The sequence below is a fragment of the Colletes gigas genome, unplaced genomic scaffold, assembly GCF_013123115.1.
Source record: "Colletes gigas isolate AHSC1104 unplaced genomic scaffold, ASM1312311v1 Colletes_gigas_Sc00006, whole genome shotgun sequence".
Classification (NCBI taxonomy): Eukaryota; Metazoa; Arthropoda; class Insecta; order Hymenoptera; family Colletidae; genus Colletes; species Colletes gigas.
The window spans coordinates 1,512,754-1,530,530 of NW_025106635.1; the positions used below are offsets into that span (position 1 = coordinate 1,512,754).

Genomic DNA, 17,777 nt, shown 5'->3' on the forward strand with positions numbered 1-17,777 from the left:
ATCGCCGTACCTTCGACAAGACGCGAACGATATTTTAATAATACAGATAGGGTAAACGAAATAATACACGGGGTGTTCTTGAAACGAGATATCCGAGTATAGAAATTTTTCAATTAAAGTCGTTTACTGTGTACAACTACTCGTAGTTCAATTTAAAGTGGATCTTACGCGTTACTGTTAAGACGACGTTTACTAAAGTTCGTCGCCTCGTTTTAGCAGCACCCTGTAAATATAATATTTTCTACACGCGAGTACAATATTTTATTTTAACCGATAGTATTTCCGTAGCAAAGAATAGGATAAGAAATCGATCGATATCGTGTTAGTTTAATTTAAAAGTATCCATTTCTTTCGCATAGAACGTTTATATGTATATGTATATATATAATACATGTATGTAATTAAATTTATAATAGCTTAGGGACATTAAAACGAACCTTATGTACAAATTGTTTCGACATTCGATTGTGATAACGTCAAAGGGATTCCAAAGAATTGCCCTGCCTAATTGCACGCAGAGTTATATTTATATTCGCAGACTGTACGATTCGCTCGCGATACTATATATCTTTTACGCTACGATGCTCCTATGTTCCTAAAGTGTTTTTCGTAATAAAAAAAAAAACAACATAAAAACTACAAAAAAAATAAAGGATGAAACACTTGCACGCGTTTCGTAGAACGACGATTTCTGGGTCCATTTTGACCGGAATCCGAATTTTCTTATTTCATGTTCCCGTACAGTTATTATCGTTGGTGAAAGCCAGAATTTCATGATTCGAAAATGCACAGTTTTCATGGTTCAAAATGGACCCGACGAGGGGTTAATTGCGTTTAAAACAGGGCGTGCCATCTTTCATCCTGATGTTGATTTTCAGAATATCAACGAACGTGAAAAGAACGAGTGGGAATCGCGCTAACAATCGAAGCGAAGAGCGTGACGAGGATAATAACGAACGTTCGATCGATCCTATCGTTTCTCACCGTTTGTCGATGTGAGATGGCTACGATGTAGGTACTTAAAGATTCGTGATTCGTGATTCGCGAAAATTCGCCGGCTCGTTAAATTAATTGCGTGTCGGATTGGAATGATGCTCGCCTCGACGAGATTGTTATCGTTGTACCTAAAACTAATAGATATTACCGTAAAGAGACGCACTATCGTTCTCTCGCTATTTATTGTATTGTAACGGTGGGTATCGATGATATACCGAGAAATAAAACTATTATTACTCTAAATAAATGTTGCTCGATGCCACGTGGAAGCTTCCCCCGCTGTGTACATCCTTGTCTACCTATTTTGAAAATTTAGCTACAACCTATACGTTGGGAACAAAATGCTCAATACGGCGAGTCGTGTAATTTATCCTTGTTTTTATTGTAACAATAATTGCGAACGGATACAACGCTTGTAACAGAGTTAGAAATATAACAACATACTTGTTCGAGCACGCAATGTTTTGCGTGTTCCCTGTTTCTCTTAACAATGCCTGACGCGAAGCTCGTTAAATTTCAATTAACGAGAACTCGCTCGCGAACAGCTTCAAATTATTACATCGATTGGCTACAACGACAGGTTCGTTTGATTTTGCGTAATTCAATCGTTGCTGTATGCAAGAAAGCGATATTTCATCATAACTATGTTCAAAATATTGCTTAAAATTCTAGTAAAAAATTAGATAAAAAGTAAGATCAAGTCTAACAAACGATATTATAGAAACATGGAGGTGTTGTCGAGAATGCCAATGGAGCTTTTCGATGCTCGCGTATGGTCCACAGATCTACGCACATTCGACGAGTATACGGTTAGGATGTGTTATGAAATTCAGCAACCCCTCGCGTTTTTGCCCAGTGACCTCCATAACGTATAAACCTCGATTGAAACGCGAAGGGTGGGAACACCAACTTTTAGCGCGACGGAGCCCGTCGACGAGTCTGAATTTGTTGGGCATAGAACTCTCGTCGTCGGGATCGATCGTGACGTACACCGTCCGTGTCCCTCGGGACAATTAGTGATGCGCCGGATAATCAGCGTACCAGCTGAAAGCCCCGTTAGAGCCGGTGTATCCGCCGAAATCCACGTAATCCAGAATGGGCGAGGTTGACCTCTCCGGGCGCAGGTTCTCCGGATCCTCCTGCCGGATACTAGACACTGCTACGGGCACGTGAGTCTCGATTTGCCGAGCGATTCTCGGTGCAGCCGGTGCGATCGGGCTTAGCTCGATCACGTCGAACCCGTCCACAGGTATAGCAATGTAACGACGCCCGGCCAAAGCACCGTAAACGCCGCACAAAAGAATCAACGCTGTGCTCTGAAATAGCGCAATCGGTGATTTAACGCATCGTCGATGTGCAAAATCAACCGCGAGAAGGGCGATCGAGGCCTTCACACCTCAGAAATTAGTTCATTACCGCGCGACCTGTGCTAAACGTGTGGGATTCTCCTATAGGCGTGCGTGTCATGGCCGTTCGTATCTGTCTGTCGCGACGTTAAAGGTGGCCAGTTTTTATATTTCACGACATCGATCCTCCCCCGCGTCACAAAACCTAATTTTTCATCGAATTCAAATATACAAGGCAGAGAAAGAGAAAGATCACCCTTCTATGTTCCCATCGAATTAATCTAATATCTTCAAATTCAGGAACACGTAATAAAATGCAATCTTTTTACAGACACCCGGAAGGAAAATTCGAACGGCATGGACGACGACAACGAAATTCGAGCAGGTTCATTCGGATGTATAATTTTGATTTCTTTTTATTTTAAGGTAATGATACACGGCGGATTCTAACGAGGCTCTCGAAGCTGGGATATATAATTATTTAATATCAGGCTCGGGAGATACGTGAAAAAGGTCAAGGTAACGGAACGCAGTTACTGAGAACCACCCTTGAACAAACTTAACGGGGAGATTCTAATTACGTCTCCTACTATTTATTTACAGCGCATTTGCATTTAAATGGTGCAGAAATTTCAGACGACGCCTAACATTAGAAGAATGTAGTTATTGGAAAATTACATTCCCATTGTCATTTCACCGTTCGTTGGATCGATTATGCACGTTTCACTGGTTATTAGTTATTTTACGACAAACCAATTAACCGGCGTTTAAAATTTAAAAGCATCGGGCGTAACGCGAACAACTTCATCCGGTGATTAGCTGTTCAGCTAATGGAACCAATTAGATCGCGTTCTATCGTTACGAAAGAGTCGGTTGGTAGACGTCTTCGTTTTGTTATCCCTTTCGTGGTTGAAATATGTTACAATATTTTGCTCGTAAATAGTGCAGAAACGTCTCGTCTTTCTGTTCTTAGGCGCGAAACAAGATTCTCCAAACAGCGTGAATCACCAGAAATTAAACTCTACCTAGGAAACACTGAAATTCAACAAGTTAACGCTATTAAAATCCTCGGATTAACCTTTGACAGCAGAATAACATGGAAAGCTCACATAATGAACCTAAAAAATGACTGCACCGAACGTTTAAACTTTCTAAAGGTTCTTGCAGCCAATAATTGGGGTGCTTACAAAGAAATTCTAACGAAGACATATAAAGCTACCATTGGATCAAAATTAGATTATGGTGCGATTATATATTGCTCGGCGAAACAATCTGTTCTTAAGAAATTCGATGCAATTCACCATGCAGCGCTAAGAATATCTGTTGGAGCGTACATAACGAGCAGAAAAAAGAAACAAGAGAAATTATAATAATTACAAGGACTTGATACGATCGAGCAGCGAATCGGTGAATCATTCTCCTGATATTAATAAGTTGCCTTGATAAAAATTATTGATAAATAACCTCGGTGTCTACATCTATTTTTATATACCGTGGTAAAAGTTCGTACCGAGATTCTGTTTCCGCTAGATTTTTTTTTTTTCCAAATAAAATCTGTCAGCTGTTTGGTGTTGTTTCGATACGCGCGAGACGGGACTCGAACGAGTTGCCGGAACTACGTAAATTAGAAGAAAGTTTACCAAATTATTCATCGTCGGGTTTGCACACGCTGTTGTCGGTAGTTTGAACAATCGTCGTACTGATGAACGTGGGCCGCGTTTGCGTCGTTTTATACGGTTTCGCTTCGCCGCAGCTTTCTCGTCTTTCCCCGATCGCCGAGCACCGCGACAGCAATTACTCTCGGTACTTATTTACTCGGTATTTACCCTAACCCAGACCAATTGCGGTGTCGCGATGCTGGCACGACCGCGAGATGCAAAAATTATCGGGGGTTGTTTTCTTTCTAATCGTTCGTCGAATCGCGATAACACAACGAAGCGGTGTGTAACTTTTGTAATCGACGGAGTCGTTAGTCTTTATTTTTTTTTTCTAAACGAAAGTATGATAATGACTTTTACAAAAACCTTAACACTTTCGCTGACTTCGGAGAAACGCCATTACGAATCCAAGTTAAATGCCTGGTCATCGTTTAAACTTGATTTCGCAGTGGCTTGTCCAATGTGAAATTACACACAATTCAGAGATTAGTCTCTGAATCGCGGCTGACGGCAAGAACACTACATCCACTTACAGAAAATTGATAATACCGTTGTTTGTCGGGCGAGCAAGTGTCTACCTACCGTTCCAGTGCAGTAACTTCCAATATCGTTCCTTTCCTCTCCTCCGTGAGGGCTTTGTCCTCTGTTTTTTGCTGTTCCCCGGTAGACTCGGACTTTTACCCATCGGCAAGAAGCTCCGAAAAATCGCTCGCCTTCGGTGGCGATTCCGTAATCCGTGAAAGCAGCAGAACGGATCCATTGAAAGGAAACGACGATTTAGGGTTCCATTAATTAGCGACAATGCGAATTGTACAACACACAACGACGGAAGCTAACGAAAGCCCTACTCAATTTCAAATATTGAAGCTTGTCTTAGTATTCATTCCTTTTTCAAAAATTGTTATTTACATATTTAGTGTTAACGGGCATTGTTACTGTATTCACTTGTATTATTATTATATTCTATATTATTGTACCCATTTATGTTATTTCTGTAAAGCAAAATAAATCCAGAAGGGTTTCAATTGCTTAAAAAAAAAAAAAAAAGGGACTGATACAGCGATGTATAAAAATAATTTTGTACAGATTTGGTATCGCGGTAGACGACTAGTCGAACGACAAATTTATTCGCAAAGAATCTCATTTCTGTTCGTGTACAATTTATTTATCGATCAGACACAAGACCCTTTTTAACCCTTCCGGTGCTGAGGTTTAAAATTCTACCACGCGACGTGTATAAGGATATTGTAGTCGCGTTTATTCGACATATTCGCCGAACGCGGATGGGCGTTCCCCGCAACGAGAACATCGATCGATGGAACGCTTAGCCCCTAGAGCAAAGAAGGTAAAATTACGTTCGACTAAGAACAGCGTGTTGCGATTTATTCCAAATTTCGTAGCACCGAAAGGATTACATCACGAACAAAATTTTAACGGGAGATTCTAGGGGCCAAAATAAGAGAAAAATCAAGAATACTAATTTGTTGATTCCCAGGGCTGGCCAAACACCAAATTCTTATTTTTATTCTAAGCAACTTTGTTTCTATTTCGATTCAAATTTTGCCCAAATCTATCTACGGAATAACGAAGCCTCTACGATGTTTTTTAATCTACGTAATTTCTAATCAACGCTAGATTCACGAATATTGATTGTACATATTTTTATTGACAACCCATCAATGTTGTTAGTTACATAAAAATGATATTTTTTCTTTCAATCGGAATATAACAAATAATATTTACGAGTTTTGTAACTGTAAATATGAAATTAAGTATCATAAAAAAACGGGAATAACAACTAATGATAAATTTCAATGGTCTGTAGTAGAATAAACGTTTGTTTTTCTTTTCGTTGTGTAGTTACAGTCGAGCATCGTACAATTTTTTTTTTTTATAGAAATATACATCTATATCATTTTCTTTCTAACGTTTAAAACTTAATACTTGCAATCTTTTTCCCTGGACACTGTACAAGTGATAGCGATCAAGCTGTTTAAAACACATGGTTCTTCGTGTAACTGATGTTGAGCATATTTTACAAGCGTACATGTTTCGATGGAAATAATGCATAATTCGACGATAGCGCTAACTGATTACTTGGAAGAACACAAGAGTTTCGGGGTTCATTGTACTTTGTATACTAATATCATCATTATCCAAACACTATTATCTAATAGCTTTTTACTCTTCCTTTGCGGAGTAGTTCTTTTTTACTGACACGTGAAAACTATAATAACTTCACTTGCAGGCATCGAGTGTAAATATTAAGTCTAGAAATTAATTAAATGCTTTTATTCAGTCAGTCGTTACCAAAAGAAACGTCAATGATATCGCTACTATCGAATAAATTGAAAAAATCAAAGCAAAATCTTGGACACTGCATCTTCTTCGCATTTCAATAGAAAAAAAAATCTGTTTGGATAATCGAGATAGATCTAAAACGAATGAGATGACTACTAATGTAAAGTCGAGAATATCGTTCCATTTAAAGGGCTAAGGTATAAGCGGTTGCATTTATTAGAGAACCTATTCAAACGAGGCAAGAAACGTGTTTTTAAAAGCTGCTCGAACAAGCTCTAATTATTTCGACTAGCATTTTCGAGTTTCTTTCGAGATGCTGTTGTTGTTTGTACCTCCTCTATCAACGGAAGACAACTATTATCACTTTTCCGTGCTCGGTATATAAAATCTATGGCAGACGGAATAGGAATCTGTCGATGAAAATTACCTGTGCGATGGATAACTATTAAAAAGCGTTGTTTATTCACTGTTTCACGATACTTCGTTCGAGTAAAATTTTCGCGTAGCTCTATTCAAAATTGATCCACGATAAGAATCGAACGATGTAGCAAACGAAAGGGCGAAATACTTTTCATAATGGAAAATAAATATTAATTTCTATATTTCTCTGATCGCTTTTAAATATAGTTACGCGAAAGTTTCAATTATTATTCACCAAGTGCAACTAACTAAAAAACTCTTTTAAAATCGTAACAACTGGTGTGTTATTTCGATCGAAGAATGACTTTCGATACTACCCGATGATATATCTCTACGAATACTGTTGTTCGGAAGTATTTCTCCACGTAAACTTTTTTTAATGTCTGAAAATTGTTTATTCTATCATACGTATGCATTAAATGCTTAATTATATTTTTCAGAATTCGATAATCGGTTTAATTTTAACTCGGTTTAAACTATTCTGCCCAATAATAAGAAGTAAAATTCGATCGAGCAAGCGTACTTTGTCAACTGGAAATCAGAACAAGCTACTATACGTATTATACAGATAATCGTATAAGTTATATAAAAAAATATAATCAATTGGTCGATTAGTTTTTTTGACATAAGGCACTTGGACGAAACATCCCGTCGCGATATTATTATTTAAATGCATATGGCGTAGTTTTGGGTAAAATCATTTAAATCGACCATGTACGCGTGGATGCAAATACTTCCGGACCTGCTAAACGGAGTATCGCAGAAAATATAGAATGCTCGATGACGGTGTGGCTTTACCCCAACTCTAAGTCGTCGGAATCGCTGGAGATATCGCTTTCGTAGCCGGCCGGTAGTACCCGCGACGACTCGTTTATTTGCAAGTTGGGATTAGGGGATCTGTTATACTGATTGCTGCTGTTTCCGTTCCGCCAAGTGTCCCCGCCGCCATCCTCGCGGCACAGCACTTTCTTCTCGTTCTCGATAAAACGACTCGTTTCGTCCTTCCTGGGTGTCGTGAGATCGATTTCCTCGATCCGACCGGCGGGCTTCTGGAAGAAATCGATAAGAAAAACTGCTAACACGGTCGCGACGTGTTTGCCGATTTAACGGTTAACCGCAACCGAGCTACCCGAATGATTCGCCTCCGATCTCTTATTTTCCTATTCGAACCGTTTCTCTTGAAAGAACGTCTCGTTAGTGATCGGATACCGGAAGGCAAGAACTTTCGACAGTGTGAGAATCAACTACCGAGCCTAATATCTCCTTCCTGAAGGAACGCGACTTGACCAGAATAGTTCCAGAAAACGTAAAGAAAATTCGATTATCCTGAACCTGTGAAGCGGAGTAAATTGTTTAAGTTGCATCAGAGTACTCACCTCCGGCGATACCAGGTTGATTTCCTCGATGTCGTGGAACTGATTCGGATCCGTGATCGATGTACGTGTCGTCTCCGAAATCGTGGTAAGATCCATCCCACTGGAATCGAACTCGGTGACGCTCAGATTCTGCGTCGATGTTTCCGGGCTTAGAACTCGTTTCGCCAGTGGAGAAACAGACGCTGGTCTCGAAGTACTCGTGGCGTCGTGGCTTCGCGTTGACAGTGACAATGTTGAGGAAGCAGCCGACGAAAGTGCTTCCTCTGGCTCCGCAAAGCCTTCGTTTATCAACTGTTGGCCGACATTAATATCCTAAAGAAGAGGGATATCGCATTAGTCGAATTATCGTGGGACGATTATCGGGTTTATTCTTGGAAACGTTGCCTATGCTCGTACCTTGTGGTTATCGTTTTTGTCGAAGATATCGACGCAAGGAATTGGGGTGCCTTCGCGTCGAGATCTTCCATAGCCGATGGCTCGTTCTTTGTAGCCTTTAACTTTAGCTACGAGCAGTTTCCACTGAGCCAACGAGATCAGCTCCGCGAATCTGTCGCAGGCTTCCGTGCTCCACTCGCCATCCCTGTAACGAAACGATAGATGCAAATACCTGAGTCTTTAATAATTGTTAATGTTGGGTTGCAGAACAACAATTTCCCCAGCGGTTATTGGCAAGTGTAAGGCCGCGAATTGCGATGTTACGCGTAGCGGCGATAAATATGTCGGTCAATTGGCAACAAAAACAGAATCGTATGGCCAGAAATGCTATTTCGTCTCGACAACTTAACGTATTAGCATTACTAGAAACCCAACGGGTCCCACTAAATATACACGCGGTATTTCAAATTACCATTTCTTTTTTAACGTGTCTTGTTCACAAAGACTGGTATAAAATGGCGTGTGAACGGTCGAGGTTTGTTGGACAAAACGAAATGCTTGCATCTTCGAGGAACGAACACAGTTTCGGTAATTTTCCTCGTACTAATTTTATACCAGACGAGCAAGAATAGAAACAAAGTATGCAAAACGTTTGTGCAATAACAGAATGTTGCATGTAAACTTTGGGTTCGCGCGATAGCCATATTCGTAGTATTCAAGACGCTATTTTGCCTTCTTTGTTTCAGAAGTGTAAAAATGTTTCTCCGTTTTTGTATGGAGGAAGTTTGAAGAAAAGTCTTTGAGAACCGCTGCAAGAAAGGTTCAGTTACCTCTCGTTGTATTTTTAATTTACCTTGTTCCCGTCTCTGTTAGCTGCTAAGTTTTATGTAACCGCGATTCTTTATGCAATTAACCCTGTTTCGCAGCCGTGGATTCAAGTTGAATTTGAGGGTGGCACGGTACAAAGACCAAGTGCGTGAAGCACCCCCCGTTTAGCCAGGCTTAAGCACTTTCGGGACGTCTTGTTCCATTTATAAACGGCACAACGCAAGTGTACACGTGCGAGAAGATGAAGTGGACGATGAACGTAGACCCTCGGTTAATGGTCAGAGGGTCTCAGTCGTTTCGCGAACCTCGTGGCGAACAATATCACCAATTTCGTTACGAAAAAACGAAGGAAAAGAGCAGTGTACAGAGAGTGTACAGTGACGATAAAGTAACATTTTATCGTAACGATCAGAGAGGAGTAAAAATGAACGTTTTTACGTGAAAACGAATATCAGTGGATATCGAACTGTTCTCCGTTTTCTTTGTTCCGTACACGATATTTCGGTATCTCTGAAAAAAGTGAACACAGAGTGGAAATGTGAACTTGCGGCTCCACGCTGGCACGAAATCACGCTCGACGTTTTAACGAACGTCGTAATTAGCGTGCGTGTTACTTTTACACAAGTACGTATTTATTTCGCGACACCGTGTGTTTAGTTTTTTTTTGAAAACGAAACAGTGTCAAGTAGCTTTTCGACGGGAGGAACGAGCTTGTCGGGGCTTTCTGCCGTTGCCAAGTGGAGCTTTGCGTTTGTTGTTTGAGAAATTTGCGTAAAATTCAATATCGTGAATTGTAATAAAAAATATGAAATAGATGTACGAACATCGAAATGTCACAGCACTAGAGACAAGAGATGGCCTTCGAGAACGTTGCTATCTTCAATTCAGGATCGTGTAACGCGATTACCCAATTTGTTAATTCTCTCTTAAATTGCCGGTTGCGCTTATTGCAGCAAACAATTTTCATAGGTTCGTTTAGTCGTGACGAAGCTTCGTAGAGCTCCTTCGGCAATTCCAATGGACTAAGGTATTAAATTAATTCAACGCAATTGCACAGTACCGCTAACTATATTTAAAGAAGTGGAAATGCTAACATTCCTTGCATCGTGACTGCGAACATTTTACAATTATATTTATTTACGCGACATCGTCCACGACGAAATAAACGCAAGAAACTTTCATCTCGTTGAACTGAAAATTCACTCGTAGCAAACGACGACGCTAACAAGGAACGCAATTTATTAGGTATTCTAGACGTCGTTGAAATATTAGAGTTCGATACAATTTTTTTTTTTTATCAAATTGGTTAGCCAGATACGCCTAATGTTCTCATTTTCTCAGTTTATTTTCATCGGTGGTTCCGTGCAAAAGAACGCGTTCGTACAAATCGTAAATTCTCCTCGTTATAGTCGTGTTGTTTTTAAATGGATTGTTCTCGTGACGCGAAGAAAAACGTAAGATGTGAGAAAATAAGGGGTTGCCAATAATGTCTTCTAACAAGGCAAGAACCCAACTTGTCCTATTTCTGTTTAAACATAGTTTTACGAATCTCGGTTGCAGCGTGTAAAATTAAGGCGTTTCGCGACGGTGAGGAAAATTTCGTTCCGCTTCGAAAATGATCGAAGCTGATTGAAATACGAAAGATCGACTGAAACAGAAATAGTGTTTCGAAGTGGTTTGCGGGTTTCTGGCAACGAGGTACTCCTTGGGTTTGCCCTCAAAAGCAGTCGTGTCGCGTGTAACCGAAGACCGTAGGCATCACCGGTGGTAATTCCAACTCGAAAACCATCGTGTGTGCATTACTTCGAGGTTGCACCAATGATTAGCTGTTCCACGGCACGCGATGCGAGCCCGGTATTCGGTCAGATTGATTAAATTCGCATTCGACTGTTCCCCGTCGAGGAATCTATTCGAATTCTGAACATTCACGACATTTCGTGGATAATTCAATTTTTCCCGCCGCATCGGCAAGGTTCGATCGGACATCGATACGCGTTGGTTACAACAAGCGACGCTTCGATAAAATTAAAATCAAAGCGTCCTTTTCAAAATCGCCCGGGGCATTCCGTTTAAAAAACAGAGCACGTTTGCTTCTTCGTTCGATCTATGCAAAACGTGATTATACACTGTCAAGAAATTCCGGTTAAATAAAGACAAACCGAGATTGGAAACTGGCACTTCGCCATATACAAATCGTTCTAACCGTTGAACTTGTAATTTATATCGTAAACTTTGCCCGTGCATGCGGAATGCGAGAGTCTAACAACGGCAAACCGTTTTGCGCACTTTCCCAAAGCTTTATCGCGACTATACGCTGTAATTATACTGCGCCATGGGAGTTTACGTGTTTCTGGGCAGAGAAATTGTGAGGAAATCGCTAAAATGACACTGAAGATACAGGGTGTTCGGCCATCCCTGGGAAAAATTTTAATGGCGGATTCTAGAGGCCGAAATAAGACAAAAATCAAGAATACCAATTTGTTGATGGAAGCTTCGTTAAAAAGTTATTAACGTTTAAAGTGCCGCCCTTACTGAATTTTTTTCTCGAAAATGCGCAAGATTTCGGGGGTATGTCTATTCACCAAAAATGACTGTAATTGAACCCTACAACCGAAAATAATTTTTCCACAACGATTTGCAATTTTTTAATTTTCTCGAATAATTTCACACCTTCTCTATTTTTTTTCTCGAAAGTGGGCCGGATTTCGTGGGTATGTCTAATGACAAAAACTGATTGTAATTGACCCCCGCAACCGAAAATAATTTTTCCACAACGATTTGCAATTTTTGAATTTAATTGTTAATAACTTTTTAACGAAGCCTCCATCAACAAATTGGTATTCTTGATTTTCCTCCTATTTTGGCCTCTAGAATCTCCCGTTACAATTTTTCCTGTATAAATTACGCTACGACACGATTAAGAACGAAACGTTTCTACTGCGAATAAAAATATCTCGATTCTTGTTCGATATAGGACTTTTTAAAATCGTTTCAAAATGGAACTACTTGTTCCGACAGTCTCGGACGTAATCTTCAAATATACATGGCCCATTCCGAATTACAAGAAATCTGTATCAAAGAGAAGCTTGATCGATAGTCCGTCGTTCGACATGAACGTGAATGGTATTCACAGCGTGTGGAATCTATCCATCAGATTTTGGAAGAATCCTGACGGTAAGCAAGGCAATCGTTAATCATGAAATCGTCGTTACGGCCACGTTAACTCATCCTACCGATCGAAGCCTCATCACATTCTTTCTCATTCCAAATAACGATCGTCGATAATAGCTTTATTAAACGAGAAAATGTTTCCTGTTCTCTTTTTTTTTTCTTTCAAACTGTTTGGTAACAGGTAAAAGAATTATAAATCCCGTGGTGTTGTGCCTGAACATGTTGCATTGCACAGTAGACGAAGCGGAACAAGCGAAGATACGATTTCAATTTGCAGTTTTCAATGCTGACGTTAAACACTGGGAGTATTGTCACGTCAGCAGGACAATACTCGAACTTAAATCATGCACGGATATTATTTCCTTGGGGTACAGAGACTTGTCGATCGTCGACAGGCATTTAAAGAAGAACGGCGAGGTTCTGTTAATGGTCAAGATACAAATAATCCAGTGTGACAGCGAGAAGCACAACTTATCGCAGGCAAATGTCACGAAATTTACGACAAAGCGAATCAAAGTACAAAACACAAATGAAAAATGAAAAATAATATTTTTTCAGGACATGGCCAGGTTACTGAAGCATCCATGCGGAGCAGATACTAAATTAATGTGCGGGGGTTTAACTAATACAGAAATTCCAGTCCATAGCAGTATATTAGCCGCGCGTAGTAATGTTCTGGCCGAAATGATTTCACCTTTGACCGAATCGACGTCGAAGAATGACTCAAAAACGGATACCGCGGAAGATCAAATATCGGATACGCGAGACCCACAGGAAGAAAAGGTGAATCTTTGAAATAATATGTTTTAATCTTTACACGAAGGCTAATTCAATTGATGGATCCACGATAATGTTTGCTGAAACCTTGATACTAACATTGCTTCTGGTTTATCGTAATTTCATTTCTCAGACAAATTTCATATGTTTACGTAAAAACAAACGCAATGTGTGTTGCCACGTTAAACGTGTTCTTGTTTCTTTTTTAATGTATTTGATACATAACGAGTCCTTGAGTCACACGGTCTCGAGTTACGCGGATTCGTAGATACGCAGTTGCGTTTCCACTTATATTCTGTACATCAATGTAATTTTTCAAAGTTCGAGCTTGCATGATTTTTTACGTTAACACTTTTATGAAATTTTTGCAATATGTAAATTTATGCTAATATCGCGTATAAAAAATATTTCAGGAACGCTACATGTTTTCTTTAGACTTGTTAGACCTTTCCAAAGAAGTGACCGAAGAATTATTGCGATATATATACAGTGACCATATCGATAATTTGGATAATTTAGCTCCGCAACTTTTATCTCTGGCGGAACGTTTCTGCTTACATGGTATTTTGTACTTTATGAAATTGAATAATTCGACTCGGTAAAAGTATAACGTCCATTGCAAAAGTTATTTTTAATCGTGTTCCAGGATTGAAGGAACTTTGCGAGAGGAATCTTATCGAAACAATAACTCCAGAGAATATAGCAAGCAGGCTCTTAGTTGCAGATGAATTTAGCTGCTTGTCCCTCAAAAGAGCAAGTTTAGCATACTGCGAAGAGAATATAACTGTACTAAATAAGAGCTTGGCTTGGAAAATGATGGAACACGTGAATCCACAATTGTTCAATGAAGTTTGCGAAGCTAATATTGGTAGTTCAAGATCAAGTAATATGGATGACAGTGAATTAAGCAATTAATGTTTTTTCCCCAGATGAACTATAATTAATAATTTTATATTTTTCAACGAAAAAACCTGTATGTAATAACTTTACCAAGAGTTTCGTTATAAATGTTATATTTTATTTCAATAGATAAATTTAATAAAAAAAAATGCTATGTTTTCGTAATGTTCGGTTATCAAAATACGCGTATATTTATTTTTGAAAATAGTTACATTAGCGTTAATTTGGATTTAAACTTACCGCGGTTTAATGTTGGCCAATGAACACTCTATTGCTTGTAATCGTAGGCTTAGGAAATCCGTACGAAGCTCCATTACAGAGTCAACTTGAACTACTTCGTGATCCCCGTAATCCACAAAATAAACTTCGCATTGTTCGTCTTCGGGTGCAGAAATAACTTCGGCTCGATACCACTGTTCGTCGAAACTAAATTTCGCCGCAACTATTTGGCCGAGCGTTACCTGCAACAGAACGATGCAAATACAATAGCAATGTAAAAACCTTCCTCTTTCATATGTTCTATTCCATAACTATATAATATAGCTAATATATACGTACATTTCTTAAGGCATGTAATTCACGATTTTCGTCCTCGTTGTAATATGCAGTCATATCAGATACTAAATTGTCTAAAGCTGTAGTTCCAGAACCAACCACTTGAATCCAGAATTGATTAGGACTTTCCATTGCACATACATATATCTCCATTGTACCATCTGTAACTGGAATTAATAATGTTTAAATATTTTAAATGGTGACATTAATAATTTTATTTCAGTTGTTTGTTTCACAGACCTTGCAAAGCTGGGAGTTCCGTGGAATGTAACTGTTCGGTAGCGTTAACTGCGGTATTGCGTGGAGACAGTTTGCCTCTAGGCAATCTTGCCGCGGTAGAAGCTTCCAGTTTTGTACGAGCTTGTGTCTCTTCGCGAACTTTTTCCTCGATTTGCAATAAGGCTGCAGCAATTTGTTCGGCTGTTCCTTTTATTATAACCCTTCTGTCGCCATCTGTCAAATGCTAGTACCGGTTATTAAACATTTACAAAAATTGTGTCGAAAGGAGCAAAATACTTTTAATTTGCATATAAAATTAACGTACTTGAATTATAGGAAGCATTGTTAGTTTCGATAATAAGTTTTGCACTGGAAGTTGCTTGTATTTGATTTATAACTTCACCGCCTCTTCCTATTATCCTTCTACACGTCTTGTGAGGTATATACATTTCATATGTTTCAATTACAGACTGATTTGCAATTATGGATTTTATCATTTCTTCGGCGAAATGTGTACTCTCATAGGTCCCTCTTATGATGCAAATACGATCAGGACAGTCGATATTATCTTCCTTAAAATGTATGTATGTTCCTGTTTTACGTTCAACATCTTTTATCATACAGCCACCTCTTCCAATAACAAGAGGTACAAATTGCCTAGGTACTTTGTATTCTATGCTAATTCGTTTCGCACTCTCTATGTGTTTTCTTCTATAGGTTTCAGCCTCTTCGTCCTATTTAATTAAAAGAACAGTTAATAGAAAATATCGACTAATATAAATTAATGAATCTTTCAGTCTCACCTGTTTATACAATACATAAATTAAAGCAATGCCAACACCAGTTAAAGACACGCCAAGTAAGACTGGTAACGTAAATTGCCGTGGCATCCACTTCATTTTACTTTCTAATGTTTAAAATATGTTATTTATTCGTATCCTTTATTCCCGCATAAATTAACTCAAATTTGAGCGTATAATATGATTTAGAGTTGCGAATGAAACATTTCATAACCTCAAAACCTCTTGTAAAAATATGTATGATACAAAGTAGAAAAGTATGTACTATAAAATATTAGTACAAACTCAAGGAAATATGTTCAAGAAAATATTTAGTTACTTTTACTATTCTATACTTCTGCAAATATTGTAGGCTTTTGTAGTTTAGATCGGCAATCGTACTTTTAAAACCGTATTATTACCAACCATGGAATTCTAAATTTTCAAACAATATGAAACCTGCATGTTTATATACCGATATATAAATTATTTATATACGTCTGATTTATAATCAGTCTATGATTATTGTATAATCAAACGAAGGTAAAATATAACACAAATTAAGCATAACTGTAAATCATATTAATCTTATTTGTTATATTGGCAATACTTCTAAAACGGCCATGACGTAGTTACCAAGTTTAGATCATGACGGTTGATTTAAAACTATCGTTTATGTAGTACCAATTAAGGAATAATCTTCTTTTAACATAGATAAAAGGTATTTCTTTTAAAAGTAAAAATTTAGTCAATACAAATGATTAGAATGATCGATAAGAATTATACCCACAGTAAGTATAGTACCCTGAAAAAAAGACGTAGTACATAACTTACGTACAGACGTAGTTTCATACATATGTTCGTACTTCATTTTATCGTAGTATTATACAATTTGTATTAAATAAATCACTTTTTCCTCCGTGGATTATTATTTACATACTTCTTAAACTGAACAAATGGACGTATGTTACACTAGCTGTTCCTTCAATCGATGCAGCGAGCAGTTAATCGTTTTCCCGCTATTTTCTAAAATGGAGTTTAATATACGTTCTTTTTCCATGGAACTATTCAATTATTAAATTCAGTGTGCAAAATTGATTAAACATTATATTTAACAATTGTATAATTAATGTCCAAGTGATATATTTGAAATTATTTAATGTATCGAGTACTGAGCAAGTTTTTCATGTTTGTCAATTCACGCGGAATGTCGTAGTAACGATTCAGGTTACCAACTACAGACAAAATTTATAATAAAAAATAGAGGATTTTCAGTGTAGTTGTCAATGAGGTACATCCTTAGGTATTTTAAAAATGCTCGTATATGTATATACCTCGTCTGTGGTTTTATTTTCGTACAATTTTATCTTTGGGAAATGCGGTTTACAAATACAGCGATCATAACAGGATATCGTGGTTGATATTTACGAATTCTGTTTGTTACTGTTATTTTATTCCTATCTTTTAAAAATTCTTGGAAAACCGTTTATTGTAAAAGGGTAATACTGTTACACATTTACCCAAAGATCTGCCACTAAATTTTACGTACAAAAATGTTAAACAAAGATTTTCTTTCTTTTGTCTGATATCCTAGTCTATACATGTATAGCCTATTTACAAGTTCCGACATGGCTGGGATAACCTATAAATGTGTATATTACGCTCCTACCGCATGCTGCCCTGTTACTTCACGTTTTGGAATCGCTCAAGGAGTTGGGGGTTTAGTTTATTAACGAGGCAAGTAACTTGCAAATAATCTATTCATGTCCATGAACATTGTTAAAACATTTTCTATTCTTCATATTGTCAGGATTTTTTATTTTAAATAATTATACGTACGTACAAGATAAAGGTATTTCCTATAATGTATGTGCATATGTTTTTTTTATTTATACGTGATATATTTCTGCTTAACTACTTTGTCCTTGAATGCGTTATAACACCGATATTCGAATACATTAATATGTATTATATTCAACATTGTTTATTGGCGTACAATAGCTTACAGAGCAGTACTACACAATATGAACATTGGAATTTACGGATTTTTCCTCGTTCTGTGTTTGTTGATATTGT

At 38.1% G+C, this 17,777-nt stretch overlaps 3 protein-coding genes across 7 annotated transcripts; 1 reads left to right on the forward strand and 2 right to left on the reverse strand.

Annotated features, from left to right (window-relative positions):
• Window positions 1-1,423: 1,423 nt before the first annotated feature.
• Window positions 1,424-4,139, reverse strand: LOC122395806. Its single transcript, XM_043393675.1, has 2 exons — window positions 3,983-4,139; window positions 1,424-2,312 (listed from the first exon to the last, which is right to left on the reverse strand). The coding sequence occupies exons 1-2, from the start codon at window positions 3,992-3,994 to the stop codon at window positions 2,010-2,012; spliced, it is 315 nt and encodes a 104-aa protein (XP_043249610.1). The 5' UTR covers window positions 3,995-4,139; the 3' UTR covers window positions 1,424-2,009.
• A 1,211-nt stretch (window positions 4,140-5,350) lies between these two features.
• Window positions 5,351-16,152, reverse strand: LOC122395807 (tudor and KH domain-containing protein homolog). 3 transcript variants are annotated; one of them, XM_043393677.1, is made up of 8 exons: window positions 15,726-16,152; window positions 15,248-15,656; window positions 14,944-15,156; window positions 14,707-14,870; window positions 14,389-14,609; window positions 8,494-8,677; window positions 8,098-8,409; window positions 5,351-7,767 (listed from the first exon to the last, which is right to left on the reverse strand). In XM_043393677.1, the coding sequence occupies exons 1-8, from the start codon at window positions 15,819-15,821 to the stop codon at window positions 7,516-7,518; spliced, it is 1,851 nt and encodes a 616-aa protein (XP_043249612.1). In that variant the 5' UTR covers window positions 15,822-16,152; the 3' UTR covers window positions 5,351-7,515. The 3 variants fall into 3 exon arrangements, with proteins under 3 accessions (XP_043249612.1, XP_043249614.1, XP_043249611.1); XM_043393679.1 differs by having other exon boundaries at window positions 5,351-7,770; window positions 14,707-14,864; window positions 15,726-16,151; XM_043393676.1 differs by having other exon boundaries at window positions 5,351-7,770; window positions 15,726-16,151.
• Window positions 9,359-14,312, forward strand: LOC122395808 (protein roadkill-like). 3 transcript variants are annotated; one of them, XM_043393681.1, is made up of 6 exons: window positions 9,359-9,924; window positions 12,275-12,474; window positions 12,749-12,951; window positions 13,030-13,254; window positions 13,662-13,809; window positions 13,895-14,312. In XM_043393681.1, the coding sequence occupies exons 2-6, from the start codon at window positions 12,297-12,299 to the stop codon at window positions 14,161-14,163; spliced, it is 1,023 nt and encodes a 340-aa protein (XP_043249616.1). In that variant the 5' UTR covers window positions 9,359-9,924; window positions 12,275-12,296; the 3' UTR covers window positions 14,164-14,312. The 3 variants fall into 3 exon arrangements, with proteins under 3 accessions (XP_043249616.1, XP_043249617.1, XP_043249615.1); XM_043393682.1 differs by having other exon boundaries at window positions 12,319-12,474; window positions 12,653-12,951; XM_043393680.1 differs by having other exon boundaries at window positions 9,360-9,924; window positions 12,653-12,951; window positions 13,895-14,311.
• Window positions 16,153-17,777: the final 1,625 nt, after the last annotated feature.

Excerpts from the sequence above, each read along its gene's own strand:
- LOC122395808 (XM_043393680.1), top strand. The coding sequence starts at position 12,297 with ATGGAACTACTTGTTCCGACAGTCTCGGACGTAATCTTCAAATATACA. Across the intron at positions 12,475-12,652 it reads ATTTTGGAAGAATCCTGACG|GTAAAAGAATTATAAATCCC; the intron begins GTAAGCAAGGCA and ends GTTTGGTAACAG. Across the intron at positions 12,952-13,029 it reads AGAAGCACAACTTATCGCAG|GACATGGCCAGGTTACTGAA; the intron begins GCAAATGTCACG and ends ATATTTTTTCAG.
- LOC122395807 (XM_043393676.1), bottom strand. The coding sequence starts at position 15,821 with ATGAAGTGGATGCCACGGCAATTTACGTTACCAGTCTTACTTGGCGTG. Across the intron at positions 14,610-14,706 it reads AATTACATGCCTTAAGAAAT|GTAACGCTCGGCCAAATAGT; the intron begins GTACGTATATAT and ends GTTCTGTTGCAG. Across the intron at positions 7,771-8,097 it reads TCAACCTGGTATCGCCGGAG|AAGCCCGCCGGTCGGATCGA; the intron begins GTGAGTACTCTG and ends GATTTCTTCCAG.